Here is a 27,289-nt window from a genome sequence, read left to right as displayed (position 1 = left end):
AGGGCTTTTTCAGTCTTGAACTTAAGAAGAGGAGATCTCAGTTCCAAAGATATTCTTTCCGTGGTTTCCCATTCCTATTTAATTTCAGTGCTCCTCTCTGTCAACAATGGAATGGTGCTCTCTGAGCCAAATAAGCTGGTCTGCTCCCCTTTTTTGTTTCCGTTAACCAAGCTGAGGCAGGCACGTGGATTGAGTAAACTTGGTTGCTGGTCTTCAGTTCTGAGGAGCGAAAGAATGCTGGGCACCTGTGCTAAACAGAATGGGCCATTTGCACACGGTCCCATTCATCAGGGGAATGCGGACAGCTGGCCGGAAAGGGGCTGTGTTGTTTTCTCATGCTTTCATTGATCAGGGAATGTGTGGGCACCTGCACTGCTTACACAGCCCGGGCGGTTTGCCCATTGCTCCCATGTGCAAGAGACGTCTCCGGCTTGAACCCTGAGCCTTTTGCAAATGTGCATCCCCTAAAGAGCTGGGAAGAAGATGGGCGGAAGGAACAAAGATGATCTTCTTTGCGTAGCAGAAGAAATGCATGAAATTCATGGCAGGCCTTGCGGCAAGACTCCCAAGCCAGGCAGCTGATTTCCATTAGTTTAACAGGGTTTCTCTCCCAGGCAATCTTGGCAGTGGAGGTAGTAGCGAGCCTCAAAACCTCCAGAAGCTGTTCCCGTGATCTCAAAAACAACGAGGAAGGGGGATGTTTTACATAAAGCGGCTTTTACTTTCACTTCCCATATAGGAGTCTAGACTGGAGAGATTGTTGCTGTGCAGAATAGAGAGGGTGAGTGTGAGAAGATTTTTGGTGAGAAGACTCATGAAAGCAGTCCTTTCTGAGCGTGAGAAGTATTGTATGGGAATCATAGCTTTGCTAGTTAAGGAAATGGGGCCAAACTGTGCATTACGGATTAAGCTGCCATGAGAGTGGAAATCAAGCTAGTAGGAAGAGACGTGATTCAGATTATCATCTCTGAGCAATTAGACATACAAAGGAACAATACGTTTATTTGCTGAAAAACAAAGCAAGCTAATTTGTATAGTACTGGTGGTTAAAAGACTTCTGCTGTAATGGCCATGCCCAATCAGCACTTAAGGAATTCCCTCATCCAGCAATAGATTATCTGTAATGTATATTTGGTCCTTGATTTGTCTGGTGCAGTGGTTTCAGCCCCAAAATAACCCTTCTGGCACTGACCTGCTATACAGAATTCTTCCCAAATGAAGATTACCAGAATCCTTGGAGCGGAAGCTATGCCACTTACACTGTTTTTTTTTTTTAAACGTGTTTTTAAATGATATGTACCATGTGTTGTCCATATGTAACCAGCTGCATTTCATTACGGACTTTCTTCTCTCCCACCCCCACAGGTGATTTTTCGTGCCTTAACTCCTGCTAATAAGATTGAAGACCCCTATAGTCTAGAAGCGCAAGACCTCCTGAAGCTCACCAATTTACGGCTCTTGCTGTTAAAGAGACAAGAGTGTCCTTGCCAAAACTCAGGGTGGCCGGAAAAACCCCACCGGTTCGCCCACTATGCCATCTATGACCTCATTGTCCGTGGCAGCTGCTTTTGCAATGGCCATGCTGAAGAATGCCAACATGCCAATGGAACAGGTGCCGATAATGTGGTAAGTATTGCTTTCCAAAAGGCATCAGTTTTGTCAATGGGGCTACGCTGTGATAGGCCACGGTTCCTTGAATGTTGCCACTGTGAAGATTTCTAAGCTGCTGTAAGGAAAACTTTCTGATATGTCACCATAGGAGCCAGGGCTGCTACGTGCAGGTGGGGTGGGGTGGAGGGACATGAGCCCAGAGTTAGGAGAAGATACTCTTATTGGATTACACTGGTTTAGGGATTAAATCTTAAATCTTCTGGGATTTGTGGTCCAGTAACTTTCTTCCTTTTTCTGCAAAAAAAGCCACATCTTTTTGCACAGCCAACGTTTATGTTATGCTGATGGCATTTTATAAATTTATCTTACTATTATAATTTATACCCAGCTTTTACAGAAACAAGTCTTTCAAAGGTGGTTTACAGATTATATTGGAATATTTAAACCGAATCACAATAAATAATACCACTGCTGGCTTTGTGATTTAGGCATCTGGCTGTGGAACCAGCGGGTGGAGGTTCAAAGCCCTACAGTGTCTCCTAGGAGGAGAGCCTGCCTGTGTAGCAACAGGCAAGCTGCGTAGTCCCGGGGCACCTCCAGAAGAAGGGAATGAGAAACCATTTCTGAGTATTCCTTGCTTAGGAAACTCTGGAAAGGGTTGCCATAAGTTGAAATCAACCTGACAGCGCACAATTGGTATTGTTAATACGACTGCAACATTAGGATCACTTCCCATAGGACAGTTGGGGATGAGGAATAGTGTAGCTGGGAACAGTCTCCAAGAATCACCGGGCTGATTGTTCATATTATTAAAATCTTGCCACTACTTGTTGGTGTGGAGGAGGTAGGATACTAAATCTAGGGTAACAGCTCCTAATTGTCTTCTAAACTTAATTGCACTTCTGGAATTTCTGGTGAAATTAGTTTGTAGAGTTGATTTCTTTCTTCTGAACCAGTATGCCTGTCTACCTCAAAAACAGTAATCTTGTAGTTATGAATGAAGACTTAAACATCTAGTTTTATCATACCTGGCCAGTCTCAATGAATGTGTAATGTCTGATTCTAATTATAACTGTTTTAAACATCAGTATAGTACTAAAAGTGCACTGTGTTTCTAGGTCTTTTTTAAAAAAATCTATACAGTATTTTAAAAGGCACAGAGGGAATGTTAATTCCCCTTCTGATTAACAGCTTCTCTCGATTCCAACCTTATTTTGGCCTCTAGAGAAATGCCAGATTTGCAAGGAGTCTGGGAATTAGTTGGTTTTTGGATAAGCTGGGAACAAGTTTTTAATTACATCTAAAACAAAATGACAGAATGAGGGCAAATTTGCAAAGCTCATTTGGGTTGTGTGAGATTTACTTTTACTAGATGTACAAGAAAAATATGTAAAGATTTTTTTTTTGTAATTTGTTTTTTCCCAGCAGCTTAAATTGAAGAGTAAAAGGGATCTAGCACTTGATGGTGTGACTAAGAGAACGCACCTGTCCTTGTGACAGGTAGGATGCTTTCGGAGAAAAGCAGTACTGCTGATAGGAACTCCAAAGGACCATGCAGGTGGTGGGCACAGAGGCTGTAGTCCTTGATCCTGAACAAAACACATGCAAATCATAATGAGTGAAAGCATCTGTGCCCCTGAAAGGAAGCTGTGTGTGGATGGATCCACGGGAGCCCAGCGCACCACTCATTAAGTCCCTGTTGGTGTAGGACTGGGTAGGCAAACTGTAGCCCTCCTGGCATTGCCAAGCTACAACACCCAGCACTCCTCATCAGTGGATAAGCTGATTAAGGCTCCTGGGAAGGGCAGTCCAATAATATTTCGAGGGCTACATATTACCCACTGCTGATGGAGGCCAGGCCAAACAAGTGCCTTAGAATCACAGAATAATGGAGGTGGGAGGGGCCGGCTCCAACCCTCTGCTCAGTGCCCTGGGTCCTGTGCACATTTGTCACATACAGGGGTGCCTCACAACCCTCTTGACTTGCAACCAATTTGAGTTACAGGCAGCTCCAGTCGCAACATTTTGCTTTGACTTGCAACCGGCACTTTGAGATACAACCGGTTCCCCATTGTTCCCTCCCTCCCTCCTTTCCTGCCCGTTTTTTAACCTTAGAGGTCATTTTAGGTGGTTTTTTTAAAGTCTCCCCCTAGTGGATGGATTAACTGCTTTTGCATTAGTCCCTATTTTTAGTCCCTGCTGGAATTTTTTTTAATTTTTAGACTCCAAACTCCTCCCCCCACAATTGTCTCCTCTCTCTCTCTCTCCTCTCTCTACGTACCCCAGTGATGACCTTCTTTCTTTCCTTTTCCCCATTGTTCCCTCCCGCCCGCCTTTCCTGCCCTTTTTTTAACCTCTAAGAACGGCCAGAACGGATGAATCGCGTTTCAATGTATTCCTATGGGAAATGGTGCTTTGAGTTACAACCAACTTGAGTTACAACCATCAACCTGTAACAAATTAAGTTTGCAGTTCGAGGCACCACTGTATATGGGTAGAAATGAAAGCTAAAGCTTCTCTGGTTTAACTTCACTGGTTGCCACATTAGAACGCTAAACTAGATACAGCATTTCAGTTTTTCCAGTGCTGACTACTTTTATCCCTGGGCATTGACACTATCACCATTACTCTCAGTAAGACTTCCAAGTCTCAGGGTAGCAGTTGAAGGCCCCGGGAATTCCTGTAGTTCCTTGGGTCTCCCAAGTTGTTGGACAAATCTCAGGGCAGGTGGAATTTTGAGAAGGAAAAGGTATGGTTTTATTGTATGTGGTGGTTTTAACATCTGGGTGTGTGTCTCTACCCATTGCCAGCTGGCATCAGAGCCCTCTGACCTAAAAGCCAGTATACCTACATGTGTTGTGCCCATGCAACATTGGTGCACTGAGGGCATGAGTCTGGGGATGGTATAGCTGTTGAGTCTGTGCACATGGGACCATAATGCTTTAGGGAGTAAGGTGGGGAGTCCAGCACCAGCTTTGTGATGCCTGAGACTTCTTGTTGGATAAGTTGTGGCAGCAGCAACACAAGAGTGTAGAAAAACAATGCCCATTGGTTAGTGCAAGCCTTCTGTAAGCCACAGCAGCAGCACAGAATCTGGGAAAATTCCCAATGTGCTGCAGGCAAGGTTGCACAGGATACCTGTCCCAGTAGGATTGTAGAAAGTGCTCGAGCTGCTGCACTACCAAGAACATAGTCCACCCTTGCTTTTCACCCTTACTTGGCTAGCAAGGTTTTACGTGGTTTCTGAGTAGAGATGGGCACAAGCCATGGTTTGGCAGATTGAGCCCACAGGTGTTGCATGGGCATGCTGGGTTTCCTGCCCTGCCTCCTCCCACAGGCGCCCACTCAGAGGTCATGCCATAGGCTTCCTTGCTGTTTTCTTGGTGCCACAGTTCATGCCCATCTCCAGTTCTAAGTCCATTTGCCTGGATTACAACTGATCGTTCACTTGTGGAAGCAGCTTCTGTGCCCTTTCTAACACTTGTCTGCCCCACCGGAGACATTGTAAGACCCTCTCCCTGACCTCACAAGGACCTGCCCCCAGTTTCTGGTTTTAGCTCTACAGTTTCAGGGAATGGGCTGAATTGACCTTAGCGACACCCAAAACTTCACATGTCTTACCACGAAAGAGGCTGTCATATTCTGCAACAATTTCCTTCAGCTTTACAACCTTTGTGAATATTCGGTGGGGAGGCAAAGTGGAGTCTAGAGAGTGTCTTTGTCAAAAGGTGAACAAATTAGTATGTTTAATAAGGGTCTAACACTCTAAAGGAGATGATTGTTTCCCACTGTGCTTTCAACATTATCATCAGTCACTTTCTGCACCAACTAACGTAATAATTAAAAAAGACTTGAATTTTTGTATTGAAGACGTTTTCTTCTAAAACTGCACTTCTTAAAAATAACTGCACTGTTTGATTCTGGTTGCGTAATTTTAAAAAACTCTGGTTTGTACTCTGAGTGTCACTAGATGTATGTTTAAGCCTCAAAGACCCCACTGTAGAAAGGTGCTAAACCTCTGAAGCAGATCTTTCAGAGGAAAAGCTGAAGGAAAACTACACACTATGATGAATACAGGGATGTGGACACTTTATTTATATTTATATGTAAATAACATCCAACCCATTTAACCAGAAGCAAGGAACATTAGTTATCAGCTGAACTGAGCTAATTTCCTTATGTGATGAGTGCTCGGCTCTCTAGAGAAATCTGAAAGTCAAAGCAATTTGAAATTGGCCTATCCTGGAATTAGGAAATTAAGGAATTGTGTTACAACTAACTTCAAGTGTGTCTAAGGATTTATAATTTTGACTTGCTTATTCTTTTTTAATTTTTTTAAAAATTTTCTATAACTATAACATAAACAAAAACACATACATGAAACATATACTGTAAACTCAAATACAATAACTGTGTTCCCCACCACCATATAAGGAACCTCTTGCCTTCTTCTTCTTCTTCTTCTTCTTCTTCTTCTTCTTCTTCTTCTTCTTCTTCTTCTTCTTCTTCTTCTTCTTCTTCTTCTTCTTCTTCTTCTTCTTCTTCTTCTTCTTCTTCTTCTTCTTCTTCTTCTTCTTCTTCTTCTTCTTCTTCTTCTCCAAAACTGTATAGATTCTTGATTTGGAGCTTTCCCTTTCCCCTTTATTAGCACATATTCCAAAAATTTGCCCCATATTTCGTAAAAATTATTCTTTTTCAGCTCTCCTTTCTTAATCTTTAAATTGCAAGTTAATTTATCATTTATTGCTATATTCCATATTTCTTTGTACCATTCTTCAATTTGCATTTCAGTTTTTAATTTCCATTGCCTAGCAATAATCAGTCTAGCTGCTGTTGACTTGCTTATTCTAAACATGGAAATGTCTCACTTCCATTTCATTGTTTTAGCTTTAAAGTTCGGCATAACAGAATTAACAACTATATGGATTTCACAATATTTAAACCTAAGCCTCAACTATTGGGTATAAATTTAGGATTCATCACAGTTATCCTAGCAACAAAGGATGTTATTCAACTCCGCCCATGAAAAACATGGACCCACTTGAGCAACCTGATAAGAGGAAAGCAAACTGCTAAATACTGGGAGTGACGTTTCATAGGGCAAATGACAGATGAAATTAATACAGCTGGTAGGAAAATAAATATGTTGCCCATTGTCAGAGAAAACATGTTACAGCCCACATAGTTGGCATCCTAATTGTAAACCACCGCTGGAGTACTCTTTTTCTTTTATTTATTTTTCCACTACATGTGCCATTAAATGACTTCATCTAGCAGAGAACTGAATTGTTTTGTTTCACAAAAATTCATAAATGTCTCATTTCTCAAAATTCAGTGGGAAAAATAGATCCTGGAACGTGAAGGACAGAAGCATTTTTATTTATTTACATTTAGAATTAACTCTATGAGTTATCCCTGTTTGTATTAGAATGATAGAATCATAGCATAATAGTGTTGGAAGGGGGCCTATAAGGCCTTCAGGGCCAATGCCCTGCTCAATGCAGGAACTCAGTCCAAGTATATCTGACAGGTGGTTGTCCCGTTTTACTCTCAAATGCCTCTAGTCTTCCAGCACTCACCACTTCCTAAGGCAATTGGTTCCATTGTCATACTGCTCTAACAGTTAGGGAGTTTTTCATAATATTCAAGCAAAATTTGGATTCCTGTAACTGGAGCCCATTATTATGTGTCCTGCACTCTTGGATGATTGAGAACGGATCCTGCTCCTCCTTTGTGTGACAGTCTTTCAAGTATTTGACGTGTGCTATTGAATCCCCCTTTAATCTTTTTCAGTTTTATTTCCCATTTGTTTTGTAAGTGTGGAAAAGTGCACCTTGTTTTGGTTAATGACATATCAGTGCCATGTTTTTCCTTTTTCACCTTTAATGTGACATATCATTTACATATTGACTTTGGTGACCCTACATGATTTTATTGATGCTGCTGTAATGCTGTGACACAGCAATGTTGTGGACCCCTAAAACCAAAATAACACAGGATGCTACAGGATTAGCAGTAAGGGCAAATAGGACTCAAAACATTAGGGGAAAAGAAAGTAAAGGCCATAAGAGGTGACTTTATGGGAGTGAAATATTTTAAGAGAGTTAAGTTGTACTGTTCCCATTTTAAGTATCCATTCATTCTGATTGGAAATGTGACCCAGAACACACCTGGCTCTATAGGGCAAACCAAGCTATAGGTATCCACCTGAAAATATTGTTAACCTATTTTTTTCTGTTTTCTTTCTGTGCAGAAATAGGGGGAAATGAGATAACCATTGCCAAAAGTTTACGCTGTAGGCATCATTACTACAGAACCCTTGTTCAAATTAGCCTATTTATTGGCATACTGTTCTTTATTATTATTTGTTTTTCTCCAAGGAGTTGAAGAAGGTGTGTGTGCCTTTTCTTCCCCCTACTTTAGCCCCAACAATCACTCAGTTGTTAGATCAGGCGGAGAGAGTATGACTGGCCCCAAGATTACCTGCTAAGTTGATTGGTTGGTCCAGGATTTGAATCAGGGTCTCTCGAGTTCCAACATTCTTAGCACCACAACACAGTGGTCGAAGTCCACCTTAGTTAGGTTGTCATAATGTGTTTGCCCATTTTGGTAGTTGTGACGACCATCTCTATTTCCCTAAGTCCTGACAGCATTTTATCGTGAATGAAATATTCCTGCATATCCTTCATGAGTCACATGTTAACAGACTTGAGATATTAGGCAGTATCGCTGCTGCAGCAGGAGAACAACCTTGCTGCAAAAACACAGTCTTGCTTCTGCCAACTTCCACTAGACGGCTATAGAGTGGGTACGGGCAGTTGGATGAGTAAAGAACCGACCGTTCTTCCTCGTGGTGTCCATGTATGCACACAAAAAGGGCTTTGCGGCTGCACAAATGCCATTTCAGAAAGTTCCATAGCCTCAAACACAAAAGTGCCTCTCTGCCTATACTGCACAAGGGCACCCCCCCCCCACTCATCCCATATTCGTTGGCTGCTGCAATAGCATGCAAAGGACTGCTTCAGAGCCTCGGTGTCCTAACCTGCTTTTTTGTAGATAAGGCTTCTGCCTTTCCTTCTCACTTCTTTGTCCTCTTATCCTTTCTTTTCAATGGCAGCTGTAAGAGGGGAGAAAGAGATACTTTCAATGACCCTTCCTTTCCCTTCGTCCCCCAACTTCTAGCGATCCCCTTTTTTCCTACGATTTATGGCCTCAGCCTTGATGAAGAAGTTTATCACTTGTGGCAAAATGATCCTGCAGTCTGATGGGCATGACACCTGCATTTTTTGCTTCGGAGAAGGCCACTTAGTCCAGTCTTGTAAAATCTGTAAGAGCTTGACCACCCTTACTCTCAAAAATCAGCAGTCTCGATTCCCTTCCTTCCTTTGGCAACAATCCCTCTGAGCCACCAATCCCACACCTAGGGTGCATCAGAGCCCTCAAATCAGCATTTCCAAATGGAGGAACCAAATGGCTTTTTCAGGGACAACCTGAGACTTGGAACCAGATGCCCCTTCGACCTTGAAACCGCCGTTGAAACTGACCAAGAAATTGGAGCACGGAACCAAAAAGCATCCAGCAACCTCCGATATTAAGACACCTAAGTGGAAGAAAAAGCAGCAACCTCACAACGCTGACTGTGCTGCAGCTACCTTGGATCTTCAGTTACCTATCCGGGAGAAAACCTCTGCCTATATCACTGATGCCCAGTGTACGGTCTTGGTTTCAGAGGGTGGGTGCCTAAGCCCCTCTGTACAGAGTGTTGCATCTTCTCCAAGAGTGACCTCTCCTCCAATCTCTATCTGGGAGCAGCCCTTGCCTCCTCCCATGTCAGAGGATGGGAGATGATTGAAATCCAATCTCTCTCCCTGACCCAGCAGTCATCTCAGGCGAGAGACCATGATAACAGGTGATTGAGATTCTGTTCGACTTCACGGTCCCTGGCGCAGTAAAAAATATGCCTAAAAACAAAAGGAAAGACAAAAATTATCAGAAATGGCTCCTCAAAAACTAGTGTCTTAGAAATAAAAAAGCAGTCACGAATAGTCGCTCACCCATGTACACTCATACCATACGTACACAAACAACAGTGTTAGTGGTTGTTACATCTGTTCATAAAAATAATGCCATAGTCCTTTTTTTAAAACCAAAAGAAGGAACATGTTATAGGGAATATAGCTACTTCTCACGTATTGTTTCCCAGCCCTGATAGTGATAGAACTTGGCAGTCAATGCTAGCACAGAAAGAGAGAGAAAAAAATTCATACCTGAGACATAAACAACATCATAGAATTTCATGTAAGCAGCCATTAATAAATCCTAGACAGTAATCTCACAAATCTCTTTCTTTGGCACAAGAAAGGTAGCCATTCAGTTTTGTTTTATGTCAAAGAAGAGAAGAAAGTACAATAATTACAGTTACAAAATAACATTGAAACCTGTTGTATCACAGAACATCTTATATGAAGTGAATAAAACTATTACTTTTTAAAGGTATTTAATCTATCCAAGGTAGTGCTAGTTGTTTTGAAGGAAATGGCTGTACTTGAGATACATCAGTTTGTTTGTTTGTTTGTTTGTTAAACTTCTTGACCACCCGTCTGACCAAATTAGTAGTTACCTATCTGATTCAGTGAGAAACTTGTGGCTATTATGACTTTACTTCTGGGCAGCCTGGAGCTAACAGGGGTCAGGAGCACCTTCTATCAGTACCCTCTGTTACACTGGTTTTGCCCTTTATGGAGAAGAAGCCTCTTGCCATGCCGATTGTAGTCTTTCAGGCTGAATTCTGTGATACACTGATGTGGGACTGCACTTGTAGATGAGTCTTGAAGAGTTCTGCAGTGGAGGAGGTGGGAACATCCTGCATCCAAACTATCCTCTGTTCAAGCACACTAATATATTTAATATACAATGAGGAACAAGAGGGTCCTAGTTTCATCCCTGCATATTTCCATTGCTTTTCTCGAATAGAAATCCACTTTATGGATAGTCTCTCTTTCTCTCTCTGGAGTCTTTCTACTCAATGTTTGAAGGCTTATTTTCCAACATATTCCCCTTCCTTTTGTGTTTATTTTATAATGGCTGAAAAGCTCTGATTTTTGCCCTGGTTTCTAATTACCTTCTTTAAGAGGAAAAGAAGAATTTCATATGCTCCACATTTTTAAGCAGACCAACCTAATTCTCACTTTCAGGACTAATCTGTCAATTGAAACAGTTATCTCTGGGATTGTGTGTTTGTCTGAATTTCAGGCTCAAAACTCACATACAAAATGAGGGAGATTAGCATATGAAACTATTGTTTGAAATTTAAAAAATCAGCATCATGAGGAAATTTCTGTTCAGCTTTTAGCTCACTAATGTTATCAATATGTAAGATGTTCACCAAATGGTGAGAATGTATGCACAAAGGGGAGTTTCCTTTCCATTTTGGGCCATCAGATAAAATAGAGAACAGGGCTCTTGTACCTCAAATGGTCACTTCAAAAAAGGAATTCCAGTAAGTGTACCTTAAGCAGATGTAGCTTGTCTAACCCTCTACCATTTGAATTCTACATTCACCAGATTTCCATCCTTTCCCAGGACTGCCTGTTTACTGTCATCCAATTCTTTTTCTATTTGTTTATCTCATTTTTCTACCCTTTACTTCAAACTATTATATCTTTCTCTTCATTTTTAAAAAGTCTTTCCTGTCTTTCCATAGGAGAGCACAGAAAGAACAATATATGAGGGAGAGAAACCAGAAAATGGGAGCCAGTCTAGCTAAATGTGGAACAACTGGAACACGTGCAATTTACCTCATATAAAATACCTGGTCAGGGATAGATTCCCATTGTGGTGTAGTAGATAGCGTGATGGACTAGAACTCTGGAGAACAGGATGACGTACAAAGCCCTAAACAGTTTAGATCCTTGATACCTGGCTGATTGCCTTCTCCCACCTAGATCTACCCAAATCACTCGCCATAGCCAAGAGAGACGGCTGAGGGGCCTAACGCTGAGAGAGGCCCGGAGAGAAAGAACAAGAAACCGGGCCTTCTCTGTGGTGGCCCCTCGCCTCTGGAATAACCTCCCATCAGTAATCCACCTGGCTCCCACGCTGGATGTTTTTAAGAGCCAATTAAAAACTTGGCTCTTTCGGCAGGCCTTCCCTCCTGTCAATACTTGACTTTATTTTATTATAATTTTCTGTTTTCCCATCTTGAGCACTACTAAGTATTACTAATTACTATGGTTTTGAATTGTTTTTAATTGTTTTAGTTTATAATGCTTGATGGAACCCGCCCAGAGTAGACTTTGTCTAAAAGGGCAGGATAGAAATCTAATAAATAAAATACAAATAAATAAATATGGCCATGGAAACTCCCTGGGGGAGTGGAGTTGGTAATAGCTCACTCATTTACCTTAAAAGCCCTATTAAGATTGCTATAGATCAGTTCCAGCTTGAGAGCACAGAAGAGACAGACACACACACACACACACACACACACACACACACACACACACACAAAACCTATTCTTTGCTCTCCTAGCCATCTTGCTCATGACTTGGCTGTTGCCTTCTCTTGCAAACACAATCATCCCCTCTAAATACTTTTGTGTTGCTTCCTCTAATAATCCCTCAAACCAAGTTTCCACAGTATCTAATCCATGCGATCTAATCATGACGTCCAAATACTGCTAGAGCTACTGCATGTTGTAGCTAGCAATTCACAGAATGTGTTTTTCTTTTGAAGATAGATTGGCTGTACAGTGGGGCCTCGCACAACGAGCGCACCATAGAGCGATGAATTCGCTCTACGGTGACGCTTTTGCGATCGCTAAAGTGATCGCACAACGATGGCCCCAATGGGCAAAAATCGCAGAGCGAAGGTCGGTAAGCTGCTCGCTTACCGACCTTCGCTTTGCGCCCCGCCGATCAGCTGTTCAGCGGGTCAAAAATGGCCGCCGGAACAGCCGAAAGGGGCCGGGGCACAGCGTTTTCGCGCCCTTGGTAAGCAAGGGGAGCGCGCAAAAACGCTGCGGAAGCCCCGAAATGGCTGCGCGCAACCATTTCGGGGCTTCCGGCAGCGTTTTCGCGCGCTCCCCTTGCTTACCAAGGGCGCGAAAATGCTGCGCCCCGGCCCCTTTCGGCTGTTCCGGCGGCCATTTTTGACCCGCCGAACAGCTGATGGCAGCCATTTTGGCGCCCTCGTTCTGCGAGGGGAGGGCGCGAAAATGGCTGCCGCCTATGGAGGAACTTCGCTGAACGGTGAGTTTGAAAGCCATAGGAACGCATTGAACAAAGTTCACTGCGTTTCTATGGCTTTTTCCCTCCCGCACAGCGATGTTTCCCACAGCGAAGGTTAATCCGGAAGGGATTAACCTCGCTGTGCGGGGCACCACTGTATATGATCCAGCTCTCACTATTGTCAGAACTCAAAAATGTTTTCAGAGAAGTCCCTGAATATCTCAAATGGCATGGCCACAGGTGATGTCAGCTGGGGGATTCTGGGCCTTGTAATAACGATAATAAAAACCTTTCCTAAGCTCTGGATGGTAGAGGGTGGTGGCTGAGCCCTCCATGTCACATCTGTCCCAGAAAACGTAGGCAGTCCTGCCAGTGCCCAGAAAGACTGAAGGGCTGAGAAAATGAGGGAAGAGATTACTAGCCAAGAAGGATGAGCTGAAAACCAGATCTGAACAGATGGGTAAGGCATACACACTTACCCATTAACATGCCTACAAAAGAGATCATGCCCCGATTTACTTTCTTTTTTGTTAGAAAAGCCACATGAGAAAACTCTCTACATCGAACGGAGTAAGACTTTCTATAGAAATGGATTTTCAGTAACCTTATCATTAGAGATGTTCACAAACCTTGGTTCGGGGTGGTTGGTACAGACAGTGCCACAGGTGCCACCTATTCCCTTCCCCTGCCAAGCCAATGGCCCACTCACCAGTCAGAGCATACCCCTGTCCTCCTCCTCCTCCTCCTCTCTGGCTGTTTGACCAATTCCTGTCAGGAGCATGGGTTTGCCTCTCCTGCCTCCTAGCCTGAGTGAGCCATCGGTCAAGGAAGTGGGGCAAGGGAGCCCGTGCTCCCCTGCCAGGAATGGTCAAACAGCCAGAGAGGAGGAGGAGGAGAGCACACGCTGGCTGGCTGAGTGAGCCACCAAGCCAGGGAAGCGGGGGACGGAGACACACAGCACCTGTGGTGCCATTTGTACAGACAAGCATGAACCTCCAAACCGAAGTTCGTGCCCATCTCTACTTATCATACACCCTCAGCCATACACAGAGCAGGCCTCTTTGAAGGACCATAGAGTGACAGAGTACGCAACCTTACATATGGGCTGTTTCACTGCTTCAGTCTTTTGTCCTGTTATTGCTGTTTCAGTAAGGTTACACACTGACTCCTTTTCCCACCTCATATTAACTTTTAGGCAAACCTTGTTAAAACAAATGGCTTAAAACCACAATGACCGACATTTAAAGGGAGACCATTTTGATTGCTTAACTGCTTGACTGTAGTTGGGTTTCGGGTATTTTAATCATTTCATTGTGGCCTTCTGCTGCTTTCATCTCCAGTGAAAAATCAGCAATAATCTTGCCAGTAGAGATCTTTGATTGGAAACACTTGTAAAGGCATTTAAGGCTAGTAAACTAGGTTAATTGGCCTTACGCTTTCCTCAAAGCAGCATTTTGCTTTTAGGCATGGGATTTACTCAGAAAAGGTAATTAAGTTAGTTTAGAACAGCTCTTTAATTGAAAATTTAGCTGTGAATTCTGGTAGATTGCTTTAAGTTTTGTTTCAGCCACCACCACTATCTACAGATTGTCTCTCTCATTTACTTTGGACAAAACTGATAGTTGCATTCTGTCAAATGTCCCTGGAAATAGTGGCTTTTCTTTGTAGGTGAACATCGGTGTTGTCTGAAAATAGTGCCTGTAATAATATTTCAGAAGTTACAGTAGAAGGCTGTAAATCCTGCTCTGACTTAATGGATTGTGAGTCAACAAAAAATAACCACCTGCTCTCTTGATCTGTAGAAGGAAGAGAGGAATAGTGACTGATGAACAAAGTAGAAGAGATACATTTACCATGTTTTGTTTGTTTGCAGGGATAGTCTTCCAAACGATAATTGTCTTTTAGAACAATTTTCCTCAACTGTGTATCTTGAATTTAGTGTCCTCTGTTTTGGGATTAGTTATTAGAAAGTAAACACTACCCTAATCTGCAAGTCACATTATCTCATGAGGCAATCCTATTATGTGAGCAGAAAATGGGTTGATTGTGGGGCTTTCCCCTTGGCATTTAGTTTGACAGTTTCTGCCCTGATCATCAAAGATGAAAATGAAGCATTCTGTCCTCTGAGCTGGCCTAAAGTATTTTTGCTACCTGAAATGGAATAGAAAATTTGTGCCTCTTTCACTTGGCTTGGCATTTCTTGCCTTCAGAACCAACCAAATTCTTTTTTGACAAATGAAGCAGAAAATCCTATTTACCTCTCCCCACCCCTAAAAGTACAATAGTAACAAATATCTAACCATTTTCTACTTTTTTGGGACACCCAAAATTTGCTCCCTGGGCTGGCAACTTCAGTTTGCCTTCAGCATTGTTTACAAATGAAGGACAAAGGAGGTGTAGTATGGATTTTACCATTGTCCTTCAGCAAAGTCTGCGGCAGTGTTACTTTACTCATGTAACTGGAGACAGCAAGGAAACCAAGAGTACAGATGAAAGTGTGCCAGAGAATTCCCTCCTCTTCAGCCACCTCATTGCTACAACAAGAATGTTTCCGTGTGTTCCGAATCTCTTCCCACCAAAATGTTATACTTGAATTTCTCTGTGGACCTTGGGTACGAATGGTGGTCACTCCTGGGCTTTCAGAAATATTGAAAGTCCCAGGACCTGGAACATTGTTGTTGTTAAGCACTATCATGTTGCTTCTTACTTATGGTGAACCTATGAATGAGTGATCTCTGCAATGACCCATCATTAACAGCCCAGTTCAATTCTTGTAAACTCATGCCAGTGGTTTCCTTTATGGAGTCAATCTACCTCATATTTGGTCTTCTTTTTTTTCCTGCTCTCTTCAGATTTTCCAAACATTATCTTTTCCAGTGAGTGTTACTTCTCATTGTGTACAAAGATTATAAGCCTCAGTTTCACAATTTTTTTTCCTTCTAGAGAGAGTTCAGTCTTGATTTGATCTCAGCCCCATTTGTTCATTTTTCTGGTAGTCCACCGCATTAGCAAAGCTCTCGTCCCCCACTATATTTCAGACAAATTGATTCTTTTCCTGTCAGCTTTCTTCACTGCCCGGCTTTTACATCCATACATGGTGATTTGGAATACAATAATGTAGATGATATAGGGACATGGTGGCACTGCAGGTTAAACTGCAGAAGCCTCTGTGCTGCAAGGTCAGAAGACCTGCAGTTGTAAGATCGAATCCACACGACGGAGTGAGCTCCCGTCGCTTGTCCCAGCTCCTGCCAACCTAACAGTTCGGAAGCTTGTAAAAATGCAAGTAGATAAATAGGTATCACCTTGGTGGGAAGGTAATGGCGTTCCGTGCCTAGTAGTGCTGGCCACGTGACCATGGAAACTGTCTTCAGACAAAATGGCTTGGAAATGGGCATGAACTCCGTGCCCTAGAGTCGGACATGACTGGACTAAATGTCAAGAGGAACCTTTACCTAATGTAGATGACCTTGGCACTAGACTCCAGTGACGCATCTTCATGTTTTCTAGTTCCTTCATTGTTATCCTTCCGAGTCTCAGTCTTCAGCTGATTTTTTGGCTTCAGTCCCTATTTGAATGGACAACTGAACTGAGATATACATCTTTTGGAATATTAGTACTGAAAACTGATTTATTGGTGTTAAAATTTAGAAACAGGGAGATAAATCTATTGCTGTTAATGTTTAAGTATTAAATCATTTAATTCATTGAAATAGCATTTTTTAAAAAATTAAATCAATAGTTCTAATCAGAACTTGGAAATAATGCATTGGAATTGCTACGATTAGATTAACTTCTTTCCTTTACCCAACAAACATAAAGTGATGTTTTTCTGCCTGTTGGATAGGTAAAATAATACTTTAGAAGTAACACATTAGAAATAATACTAGCTTGTGACTTACATGTTAAAGTTGTTATTTATGCTATGACTGTATTTTTTTTTTCCTTCTCCCCAATAAAAAGCACCCGCATGCTTCTTCAAAAGGACTAATTTGATAGTATAAGTGGTTCCTAACCTTGGCACTTCAGATTTTCATCAGTGGTTCCCGGAAGTCCTAGCCAGTGGTTTAGTTTTCTGACAGCTGTGGCCCAACAGCATCAGGATCCCCACAGCTAAGAACAGGAATGGGTCACTGTGATCTGTATAGCCTATGAGAGAGAAAGTTTGCAAGGAGCTGTGTCCCCTTTCGTTAGACTATCCTTTAGTTTTGCTAAAGAAGTGAAGTTGAAAACGGTTAAAGACATGATGGCTGTGCATAGAACTGGTTTGTTTTGTTGGTTGTACATGTGTGTCTCTCTTTGACGGGAGAGGTGAGATCTTGTTTTGGGATATGCTATGCATCCTTCCTCAACATCACAGTTTTCCCATTGCAACCACCATGCCAAGCTAACAATTGTATTGATTTGTAGTCCATCGGGTGTGTGTGTGTCCAATTTTAAAACAACTAAAAGAATTCTTCTCAAGATGGCAAATGTACTATTAAGGATCAAAAGTGAATGAACCTTATAGACCTTATAACTGTTCCAGAGCTACGTATTTAAGTAGCAAGCCAATACTGATAATTCATTGTTCAGTATTTTCATTTAAAAAAATAATTAACAGCAACAAAACATTGTCCAAAGTTCTAGCCTTTAATGCCAACAAATTAATTTTAAAACCAATTGCTCCAAGCTCTACAGTAGTTTTAAGTGGAAATGGAAAAGACACATTTAATTTATTTGGTGGATGTCCATTTTCATCGTTAGTATCCTTCCCAAATTGTACAAACATTGCAGGGGGGGGGGAGAGTAGGTTAGTGGTGGCTTAGTGGTTAAACTTCAGTAGTACAGCCAAAACTCTGCTCACAACCTGACTTTGATCCTAAAGGGTTCAGGTGGCCAGTTCAAGGTTGATTCAGCCTTCCAGCCTGCCAAGGTTGGTAAATTAAATACCCAGCCTGTGAAGGTGGGTGGGGTGATGTATAGCTTGCATAATTAAATTGTAAACTGCTCAGAGAGTATATAAACAGCACATGTTAACACTCTTATTTCATCCCAGTTCACTACAAGCAATAAACTGAGAAAACACAGAGCAATTGAGCTTTGTTCATCTCATTGCTTGGGTTGAGTGCCCAGCTGGCCAAGTCCTAAAGCTGTCCTTGTATTCTTCAATAACCTAAACAGGCCCCAAGCTTCCCATTCATTCATTTGAATTATACAAAAGAGGCTCATTCCATACCTTCTTACTGAATGCCAAACACAGATTTAGTATTCATCAAATACTGATTTGTTTTCAGCTCTAGGGCAGAAGCGAATTTGCATTATTTTTAAAGAAAACCTCCTCCAGAAGGTGTCTTTTCCTTGAGTTCTTGCAAGAGATTTGCAAATCTCTCTGTGACCAACACTGCTTTGGCAACCTTATGAAGTAAGTGTGCAGCTGAAAGAGAAATGTTTTTGGTGAATTAGCAACAGTTGCTCAGTTTGAGGATGGTTGCGGTTTTGTTATTGTTTAGTTGTTAAGTCATGTCCAACTCTTCGTGACCCCATGGACCAGAGCACGCCAGGCCCTCTTGTCTTCCACTGCCTCCCAGAGTTGGGTCAAATTCAATGACACTGTCCAACCATCTCATCCTCTGTCGTCCCCTTCTCCTCTTGCCTTCACACTTTCCCAACATCAGGGTCTTTTCCAGGGAGTCTTCTCTTCTCATGAGATGGCCAAAGTATTGGAGCCTCAGCTTCAGGATCTGTCCTTCCAGTGAGCACTCAGGGTTGATTTCCTTCAGAATGGATAGGTTTGTTCTCCTTGCAGTCCAGGGGACTCTCAAGAGTCTCCTCCAGCACCACAATTCAAAAGCATCGATTCTTCTGCGGTCAGCCTTCTTTATGGTCCAGCTCTCACTTCCATACATCGCTACTGGAAAAACCATAGCTTTGACTATTCGGACTTTTGTTGCCAAGGTGATGTCTCTGCTTTTTAAGATGCTGTCAAGGTTTGTCATCGCTTTCCTCCCAAGAAGCAGGCGTCTTTTAATTTCTTGGCTGCTGTCACCATTTGCAGTGATCATGGAGCCCAAGAAAGTAAAATCTGTCACTCCCTCCATATCTTCCTCTTCTGTTTGCCAGGAGGTGATGGGACCAGTGGCCATGATCTTAGGGTTTTTTTTAAATGTTGAATGGTTGTGGTAGTCATCTCTAATTGTACGGAAGACAGGGGGAAGCTACCCCATAGACACGTATATTGATGTCAGCCAGAAAGTATCTCTGTTACCAACAACAGGAGGAAGCATGGAGGAAAAAGAAGGCTGAACCTATGTGGAGTAAACATGAGAGGAACGAAAAGGGTGAGGTAAAAACAAATGGAAATACAAGTCCACAACAGTCTTCGTCATAAACGTCTCAGCCAATGTCTGTCTTTTTTCTCTCTCAAAGTGTAGTCTCCATTCTTTTATCGCTGCAATGATGTTGGCTGTGAGCAAAAGGAATTCTTGATTGGGGTCCAGAAATCAAACCATTGTGGCAGGAGCAGACCACAGTGAGCACATTAATTATGTCCTTGCTCTGTTGTTGCCTGTTAGCTTTTGAGTCCCATTCAAGGTGTTGCTTAATCATCACTAATGGAAAAATGCCCGTCATTATCAGGGGCATGTGTGTTTTGGAGAAGGAGGATCTGATAATGGGCTAAGCAGTGCCACCCCTTCATATTTAAAGTCCTGTAGTTGGTTTTTTTTTTCAGAATCAGATTAGATGTTAAGGAAAATGTGTATTACTTATGATTAAAACTCATTTCTACTCCCACAATAAGTTTTCCTCAGTGACTTCTGCCTCGGCAAACAGATTTTTCAAATTAAGTCCATATTTGCGTTTAGATGACAAACCAAAATGCCAAGCATGCTAAATGTGAGATATGGAGATAGGGAAGATTATGTTCCGTGACAAACAGATGCCTTCCAGAACTTTAAGGTGCACCTTTCTAAGAAATGTACTAAACAAAGCCTATGTGGGATAAACATGTTTGGTCCTAAATCTTTCTAAAGTAAGGGAACATCTTTCAAGGGCCAAATTAAAATTTAGAAAAGTTGTCAGGGGCTGTATTCCAGAAATGGCTGAGGCACACAAAGTATAGGATAAAAAACAACTCCTATATCCAGTAAATTAAGATGTTGATGATTTTCTACATTTTTGTAACTCAAGATGGTGTGCATGATTTTCCTCCTCCATACATTAGCCTCATAACTACCCTGCAAGGCTGGTCAGGCTAAGCAAGTATGATCAGCCTAAGGTCACCCAGTAAGTATCATGGTCAAATGGGGATCTGAACCCAGTTATCCTGAGTTCTTGTACAGTGCTCTGAGCTCTGCACTGCACACTGGCTCTCCGAACAAAGCTGTAGGAGACCATTTTTCCACCTCTTAAAATGGGAAGGGGGGGATATGTACAAAACCTTAAAAACTACTGAAGAATGGTGTCACAGGGCAGACCAGAGGGCCTGATTAGGATCCCAGTAGAACTAGATTCAGATCCAGAGCCTAGGCGTGCTTCTGTTGCTCTCTACATACAGAAGGTGAAATTTTAAAAAGGAGTGCCTGCGCCAGACATGATTTTCCAAATTGCATGGAGTGCTTCTGCAGAGCCTAAGAGCTCTTCCTTTCGGAAAGGAACTCTCCATCTGCAAGCGTATCCCAAAAACCGTAACTAGTACCGGTTGCTTGCTTCCTCCTCCTGCTGATTTCTAAGACAAAGGTTGGGAATATCTGAATAGGGTTTGGTTATTTTTCTGTGTCATTGGGATCCAGTATCTGAGCTGAATTCATTTAGGATATGATTCTCCCTTAGGATATGGGAGGTCATGGGTTTGAATTCTTAGCAATCCCTGCTTACTAGTGTGGTGGGGAATTAAAGGCCCATCCCTTGGAGACAGTTGAAGAAACAATCATGTTTCCATTATGAAGAACAACAGGTTTTGTACATGGAAAGCCCTTCCTCTTCGGGCAGGTTTTTAAATGCCTCCAGGATGCATTTTTATTAACTTACAGATTTAAAATGTTTTTAATCTTGGTTTTTCATCTTAATATTGGTTTGGTTGTTTTTAATATGATATTTATAAACAGTTTTTAATACTGTTTATTTTATAGTTTCAGTTGTGAGTCCCCTATAGGGAGAAAGGCAGCATACTAAGTAAGTAAGTACAGTAGTGCCCCGCTTAACGATTACCCTGCTTGAGGATGAGTCCGCTTCATGCCGATGTTTTGCGATCGCAATTGCGATCGCAAAACGATGTTTTAATGGGCTTTTTTCGCTTCCCGACGATTGGTTCCCTGCTTCAGGAACTGATTCTTCGCATTACAACGATCAAAACAGCTGATCGCTGGGTTTTCAAAATGGCCACCAGCTGCTCAAAATGGCTCCCCGCTGTTTTCAGGAGGCATTTTTCGCCACATAGGCACCTGAAAATGGCTGCCCTATGGAGGATCTTCACTGAACGAGCAGGTATTTCGCCCATTGGAATGCATTGAACAGTTTTCAATGCATTTCAATGTGGTTTTTTATTTCGCTTGACGAGGATTTCGCTCTATAGCGATTTCGCTGGAATGGATTATTCTCATCAAGCGAGGCACCACAGTAAGTAAGTAAGTAAGTAAGTAAGTAAGTAAGTAAGTAAGTAAGTAAGTAAGTAAGTAAGTAAGTAAGTAAGTAAGTAAGTAAGTAAGTAAGTAAGTAAGTAAGTAAGTAAGCAAGTAAGTAAGTAAGTAAGTAAGTAAGTAAGTAAGTAAGTAAGTAAGTAAGTAAGTAAGTAAGAACAAAAGTTATTAACTTTTGGTGACACTACATTCATGGAATAAATCTCAGGAGAGGCCAGGCAATACCCTCTTAGCAAAACATTTTAAATTACTTAGACCTTTTAAAATTTTACTTTTCCCATCTGTCTTTTCCTGGCTTATTTTAATTGCTGTTTTATCTTGTATCAATGTATTTTATGGCTTTTAACACTGTACATCACATATATAAGGTAAAGGTAAAGGTTCCCCTTGACAATTTTTGTCCAGTCGTGTCCGACTCTAGGGGGCGGCGCTCATCCCGCTCTTCAAGCCATAGAGCCAGCGTTTGTCCGAAGACAATCTTTCCGTGGTCACATGGCCAGTGTGATTTAGACACGGAACGCTGTTTACCTTCCCACCGAGATGGTACCTATTTATCTACTCGCATTTGCATGCTTTCGAACCGCTAGGTTGGCAGGAGCTGGGACAGGCGACGGGAGCTCACTCCATCGCGTGGATTCGATCTTACGACTGCTAGGTCTTCTGACCCTGCAGCACAGGCTTCTGCGGTTTAGCCCACAGCGCCACCACGTCCCTTTACATCACATATATAGGAAAGAGAAAAAGAACCAGCACCTCATTTGTCCCCAGCCTATGTAAACATTGATTATATTTAAAAAATCTTCCAAAAGAAAACACCCTGGAGAGGCCAGAATCAGTACTGTGCAATTAGGGGTTTTTATTTCTTGGCTATACAGAGAGTTTGTTCAGAAATTAAACAGAACATATGAAGGCTGATGCCTAAGCTATGTACTGCCACTGGTACCTTGCCTTCTCTAGCCATCCTTTTCACACACTTAAATGTCTGCACAGAGTTATCATATTAACAGGGTTTAATACTTCCAGAACACTCTATTCTGGGAATCCTTTCCATAAAGGGAGCAGTTTGGTGCATGGGAAGATTCCTCCTGCATCAAAGCTGCTTCATATGGAAGGTCTGCATGCATCGAGTCTAAGGTCAGTTAAAGTTTGATTTAGGACAGGCAGGTTTAGGAAATGAATCTTAGCAACGAAGTATCCTATGATCAGCTTTTTCAGAGTAGTCCATACCCTTCTTTAGTCTAAAAAATATTTAGAAATATTAACCCTGCCTTTGACAATGTTGCAAAAATCCTTTCCAGTGTTGTATCATCTGCAAAACTGTGTACATAGTTCTACTTTCTTCATCTGATAATAAGTAACTGAAGTATTGTTGTGTCAAAGTGCAATCTAGATTTTGCGGTTCTTGAGGCTCTATTTAAAAGGTAATGCATCAAATTTAAAATGATTTATTCCTAACTTTATCAGAAAGTTTCTAACATTCACCAAGGTCAATTCTAAATGTTAGCCTTTTTGCTTTTTAAATCTCCCTTTTTTCAATACTTCTTAAATTTTAGGCTTCCAAACATTACTCTGTTTGCAGCAGAAGAATAATGGAAACGGAAACAAAAGGATTGTGACACGTTTAATGCTAACAAATTTATTTCAGTTGCCAAAATCTTGTTGCAGAATCCTGAAAGTGGAAGAGGAATTGTGCAATGTTTTCGCAGTTTTCTTGCCAGAGGACCATGTGCATGGCCAGAATATGTCCAAGTGTGTGACAGCCAGCCAGAATGATAGTGCACACCAATTACACAGTTTTTGTTTCACAGTTTGGTTGCAGTAGGATTCTGACCAGTGTAGCTTTTTGTAGATTGGAACCCGCCCCTTCAGACATATCTTCACATGAATTATAAACCCAGACCCCATTCTTATATAGTCATCTGAGAGCCCGAACGGTGTCCTTCTGTACCAAAACCTGCATCCTCCCCCTGAGGCTAACTAGAACCAATGCAAAGACCAAGCGAGGGGGGAGGAGAGAAAGAGAGAGAGATGCACACCCTGAAATCTGTGTTCAATCTTCCGTGAGAAGGCAGCCAACCGCTCTGGGCACAGCAAATCTGCCAGCTGGATGCAGAGGAGCAGTGTCCTTAGCTTGAGCCTGTTCTCATATCTGATCTGAAGGGATTAGAAATGGCGGGAGAGAGCAACCAGTTGCTGAAGTGAACTGGCAGTGGCCAGGGACAGGAGAGAAAGAGAGAGATGTGGAGGAACCACCTTTATTTCATTTCACTTTTTGATTTCCTCTGTCTTGCTACTTCCTCTTATCTGACATGATGTGTACAGGACCTGAGAAGAGATGAAACACAATCACTCTGACTAATCATATTTTTTTTAAAAGGGAAACACTGCTGAGAATTGTCACTGGCATCAGTAGCAAGATTAAAGGGATTTAGATTAAATTCATGCCTCAATCAGAAATGGCTCCACTTTTGTATTAAATATGCAGTGAGGCGGAAGCGTGCTTGCACAACTTCGACTCTTGGCATTTCAACCCAGGCACAAGTTAAGAAGCAAAGAAGATTTCGGGGTATACCTGTTTCTAGAGCTGTTATTGGCTGCTTGTTTCTTGTTGATAGGGACAAATAGGTTAATTGAGAATGACTGTATCTCATCCATTTCTTGGTTCTGTCTACATTTTTTGATTCCTGTTTTCATGTTTGTTCTGCTAAAATTTAAATAGACCTGATCTCACATGTAAAATGAAAGGACTGCTGCATGCAAAATATGAAAATTAATGAGGCACCTCCCCAAAACACCGAATATGAGACTACTTCTGCCTGAAGCAGTCACTTTATTCTGCCTGATTGTGGGACATGGGCCTGGTGAACATACTTCTCCATTATAACATTCATTTTGAAATTACCTGTCTTGATATTTTTTATTTATTTATTAGATTTCTATCCTGCCCCCCCAAAGACAAAGATTTCCTCTGATGGCTAAAAATAAATATGTATTTGTAACCTGCTATTTTATTGAGTAAGGGAGGCACTATTCACACATGCTTTAACATGTGTAGAACACACATGCTCCACTCTGTCATCTTTTTAATCAGAGAAATGTGACTCTCTGAAGAGGGCAAGGATGCTGTGTAAACTAAAACCTCTGTGGGAGAAGACAGGCTTATGTGGAAAGGGTACCTCAATGAAGCAGCCTTTTCTTTTTGAGACATTCATATTCACATGATTCAAGGAACATTCCCCTCAGTGCATGTAGGCTCTGCATGGTTTGAAGCACAACTGAAGTGAGCTTTAGTTTCATCATGACTAGACAGAGGATTTCCATGACATGTCATATTTTTTCTGCAACCTATGTTCTTGCTTATGGGTGGGTTTGAACATGTTTATGGGTAATCTGGTGAGAAATGCAAGATTACTTATGTTTGAACTTGTTTATGGAAACATGCCCCTTAATTATGACTGTAATTGAATACAAGATATGCTTGCTCCTTTTATGCCGTAACTTTAGACTTGTCATTACTTTCGCAGAAGGAGAAATATTTTGCAGATCAAGTTCTGATTTATGCCTGTGCCGTGTGTGTGTGTGTGTGTGTGTGTGTGTGTGTGTGTGTGTGTGTGTGTGTGTGTGTGTGTGTGTGTGTGTGTGTGTGTGTGTGTGTGTGTGTGTGAGTGAGTGAGTGAGTGAGTGAGTGAAGTGTGACTATCTGCTTTTGGAACTTTAAATACGTAAATCAATTTCTGGATTGAGTAATATTTGTATTGGTTCACTAAAATGTTATTTAAAAAGACAGGGTGTCCAGGGTTCCAGAACGCTTCTTCTGAGGGGGGAAGAAGCAAAAAAATCCAAAATTTGGGTTTTTTTTTTTAATTTATTCCAAAAATTTTCCTTCCCGACTCTCTCTAAAACCCCAAGGGAATTCTGGAGAACCCCAAAGCTCTTCTTGTTCACAGTATTTTAGTTACACAGTAAAGGCATTGCTCAACCCAGAGCTTTGTAATTACTTTTCAAACCTTAACATTCTGAGAGGGGTTCCCTCCTGTTTCTGAGCTCTTTCACATGCGTGAGATTCCAGTGCTGCAGTCCAAAAGTTAGAAGAAGAAGAAGAAGAAGAAGAAGAAGAAGAAGAAGAAGAAGAAGAAGACGACGACGACGACGACGACGACAACAACAACAACAACAACAACAACAACAACAACAACAACAACAACAACAACAACAACCAGGAGGGTAGACAAACGTTCTTGACCATAGCTCCCTCCAGTCTTACAACTAATACTTGATCTAGCTGTTTCAAGACTTATCTTAGAACTATAAGTGGCAGCCGTGACCCGCAGGGCACAATATTTTCGGAACAGAGGGAGCTGGGAGGCATAATCTCACTGTCTCTTTCTTGGATTAGAAATATGACTCAGTTCAGGTGGCTCAAATGGACAGAACAAATAGACATTCAAACTGCTTCTGCTAGACTTTGAATGTCTACCTTTAAGCACATTTTGGAATTGTTCACTCTCTTTAAGCTCTTGTAATTGTTCAGCAGTGTTACTTATTTATTTAGTTATTTATTGCCTTAACAGGTCCATGGGAAGTGCGTGTGCAGACACAACACTGCCGGAGACCATTGTGAGAGGTGTGCGCCATTATACAATGACCAGCCATGGGAGCCTGGCGATGGAAAAACGGGGGCACCGAATGAATGCAGAAGTATGTGGGTATGGTGAAGACCGCATAGAGATGGAAGGCTGCAAAATAATAAATCATTCTGTCCAGTAGCCAAGCTCTGTAAGAGCCAATTCATTGAGTCTGGATTTATGGTACTCTAGCAGCAGATGGGGAATAGATTGCTAACTAACTGTGTGAACATTCTTTCACTCTTTCTTTCTCCCTTTCTGTGCGTGTAAGAATAAGTACATGCATGTATAAATGAAGCTGGCCTGTTTAATAATATATTATAGAACAAAGTTCTGGTTTTCCTATACATTTTCCTGTATTATTGTTCTCTAAGCTTTGATAGTTGCCAAGCTTTCTCATGCACATGCACAGCAGCAGGGATGTGTGTGGTGAACATTTTCATGTTTGTTTCATTTTCAGTTCTCTCGGGAGGTGCCTCATTCATTTTTATATTTTGCATGCACCAGTCCTTTCATTTTACATGAAAGAGAAAGCATCTTTCAGGTTTTTCATATTGTGTTTCCTGGCACTCCAAAGGTTTAAAGAACCTTTAGAAACTAGTCCAAGAATGCTGAGATAAGGCAATGGAGAATCAATCTTCTCCAAAAGCAGGCAACTGTACATGAAGTATTGTTTTTTTTAAAAAAACAACAACAAAATATATTGCTGACAGAATAAATACACAGTAAGTTAACCAAATAGCTATTTAATTAAAAAAAAAACCAAACAGTGAAAACACACCAGGACATGGAGGGGAATGCAAAATAGAAACACACCCACACACAGCACCCTCTCCCAAAAAACAACAAAAGCAAGCAAAGGAGGAAAATACAATCAAAGCCCCTGCGAACTGAAACTAGAGAATGGGGAGATTTCGATCCCTCTTCCACTTGATGCCTTCTCTTTTTTGAGTCCAACAATTCGAACAATCAACAGCAAAAAATAATTCAAGAAAAGAAAGAGGGCTGAGAAAAAGGAGGAAATCCCTAATGAAATCATTGGGAAAAATTCAGTAAATAATCCCAAAGAGCCATCCTCACACTGGCAGACTGCCTAGCAGCAGCTAAAATAATCCAAAGAAATTGGAGGTGGGGGTGGGGGGGATCTCCTCAAAACCAAGAAAAAGGGGCAAACAAAGGATTCAAAATGGCAGCAAATGCCTTACA

At 41.7% G+C, this 27,289-nt stretch overlaps 1 protein-coding gene across 1 annotated transcript in view; it reads left to right on the top strand.

The window, feature by feature from the left end:
* Positions 1 to 27,289, top strand: part of LOC110088153 (netrin-4) — a 75,149-nt gene that overhangs the window by 21,820 nt on the left and 26,040 nt on the right. The window contains exons 3-4 of the mRNA XM_020810287.3: positions 1,366 to 1,626; positions 26,030 to 26,156. Coding sequence (XP_020665946.3) covers positions 1,366 to 1,626; positions 26,030 to 26,156 — 388 coding nt within the window. The remainder of the gene's footprint in view (positions 1 to 1,365; positions 1,627 to 26,029; positions 26,157 to 27,289) is intronic.

The sequence above is a fragment of the Pogona vitticeps genome, chromosome 2 (assembly GCF_051106095.1).
Source record: "Pogona vitticeps strain Pit_001003342236 chromosome 2, PviZW2.1, whole genome shotgun sequence".
In the NCBI taxonomy this organism is placed as follows: Eukaryota; Metazoa; Chordata; class Lepidosauria; order Squamata; family Agamidae; genus Pogona; species Pogona vitticeps.
Note: the sequence above shows the minus strand (reverse complement) of the source record. Positions and strands in the feature narration are given on the sequence as shown.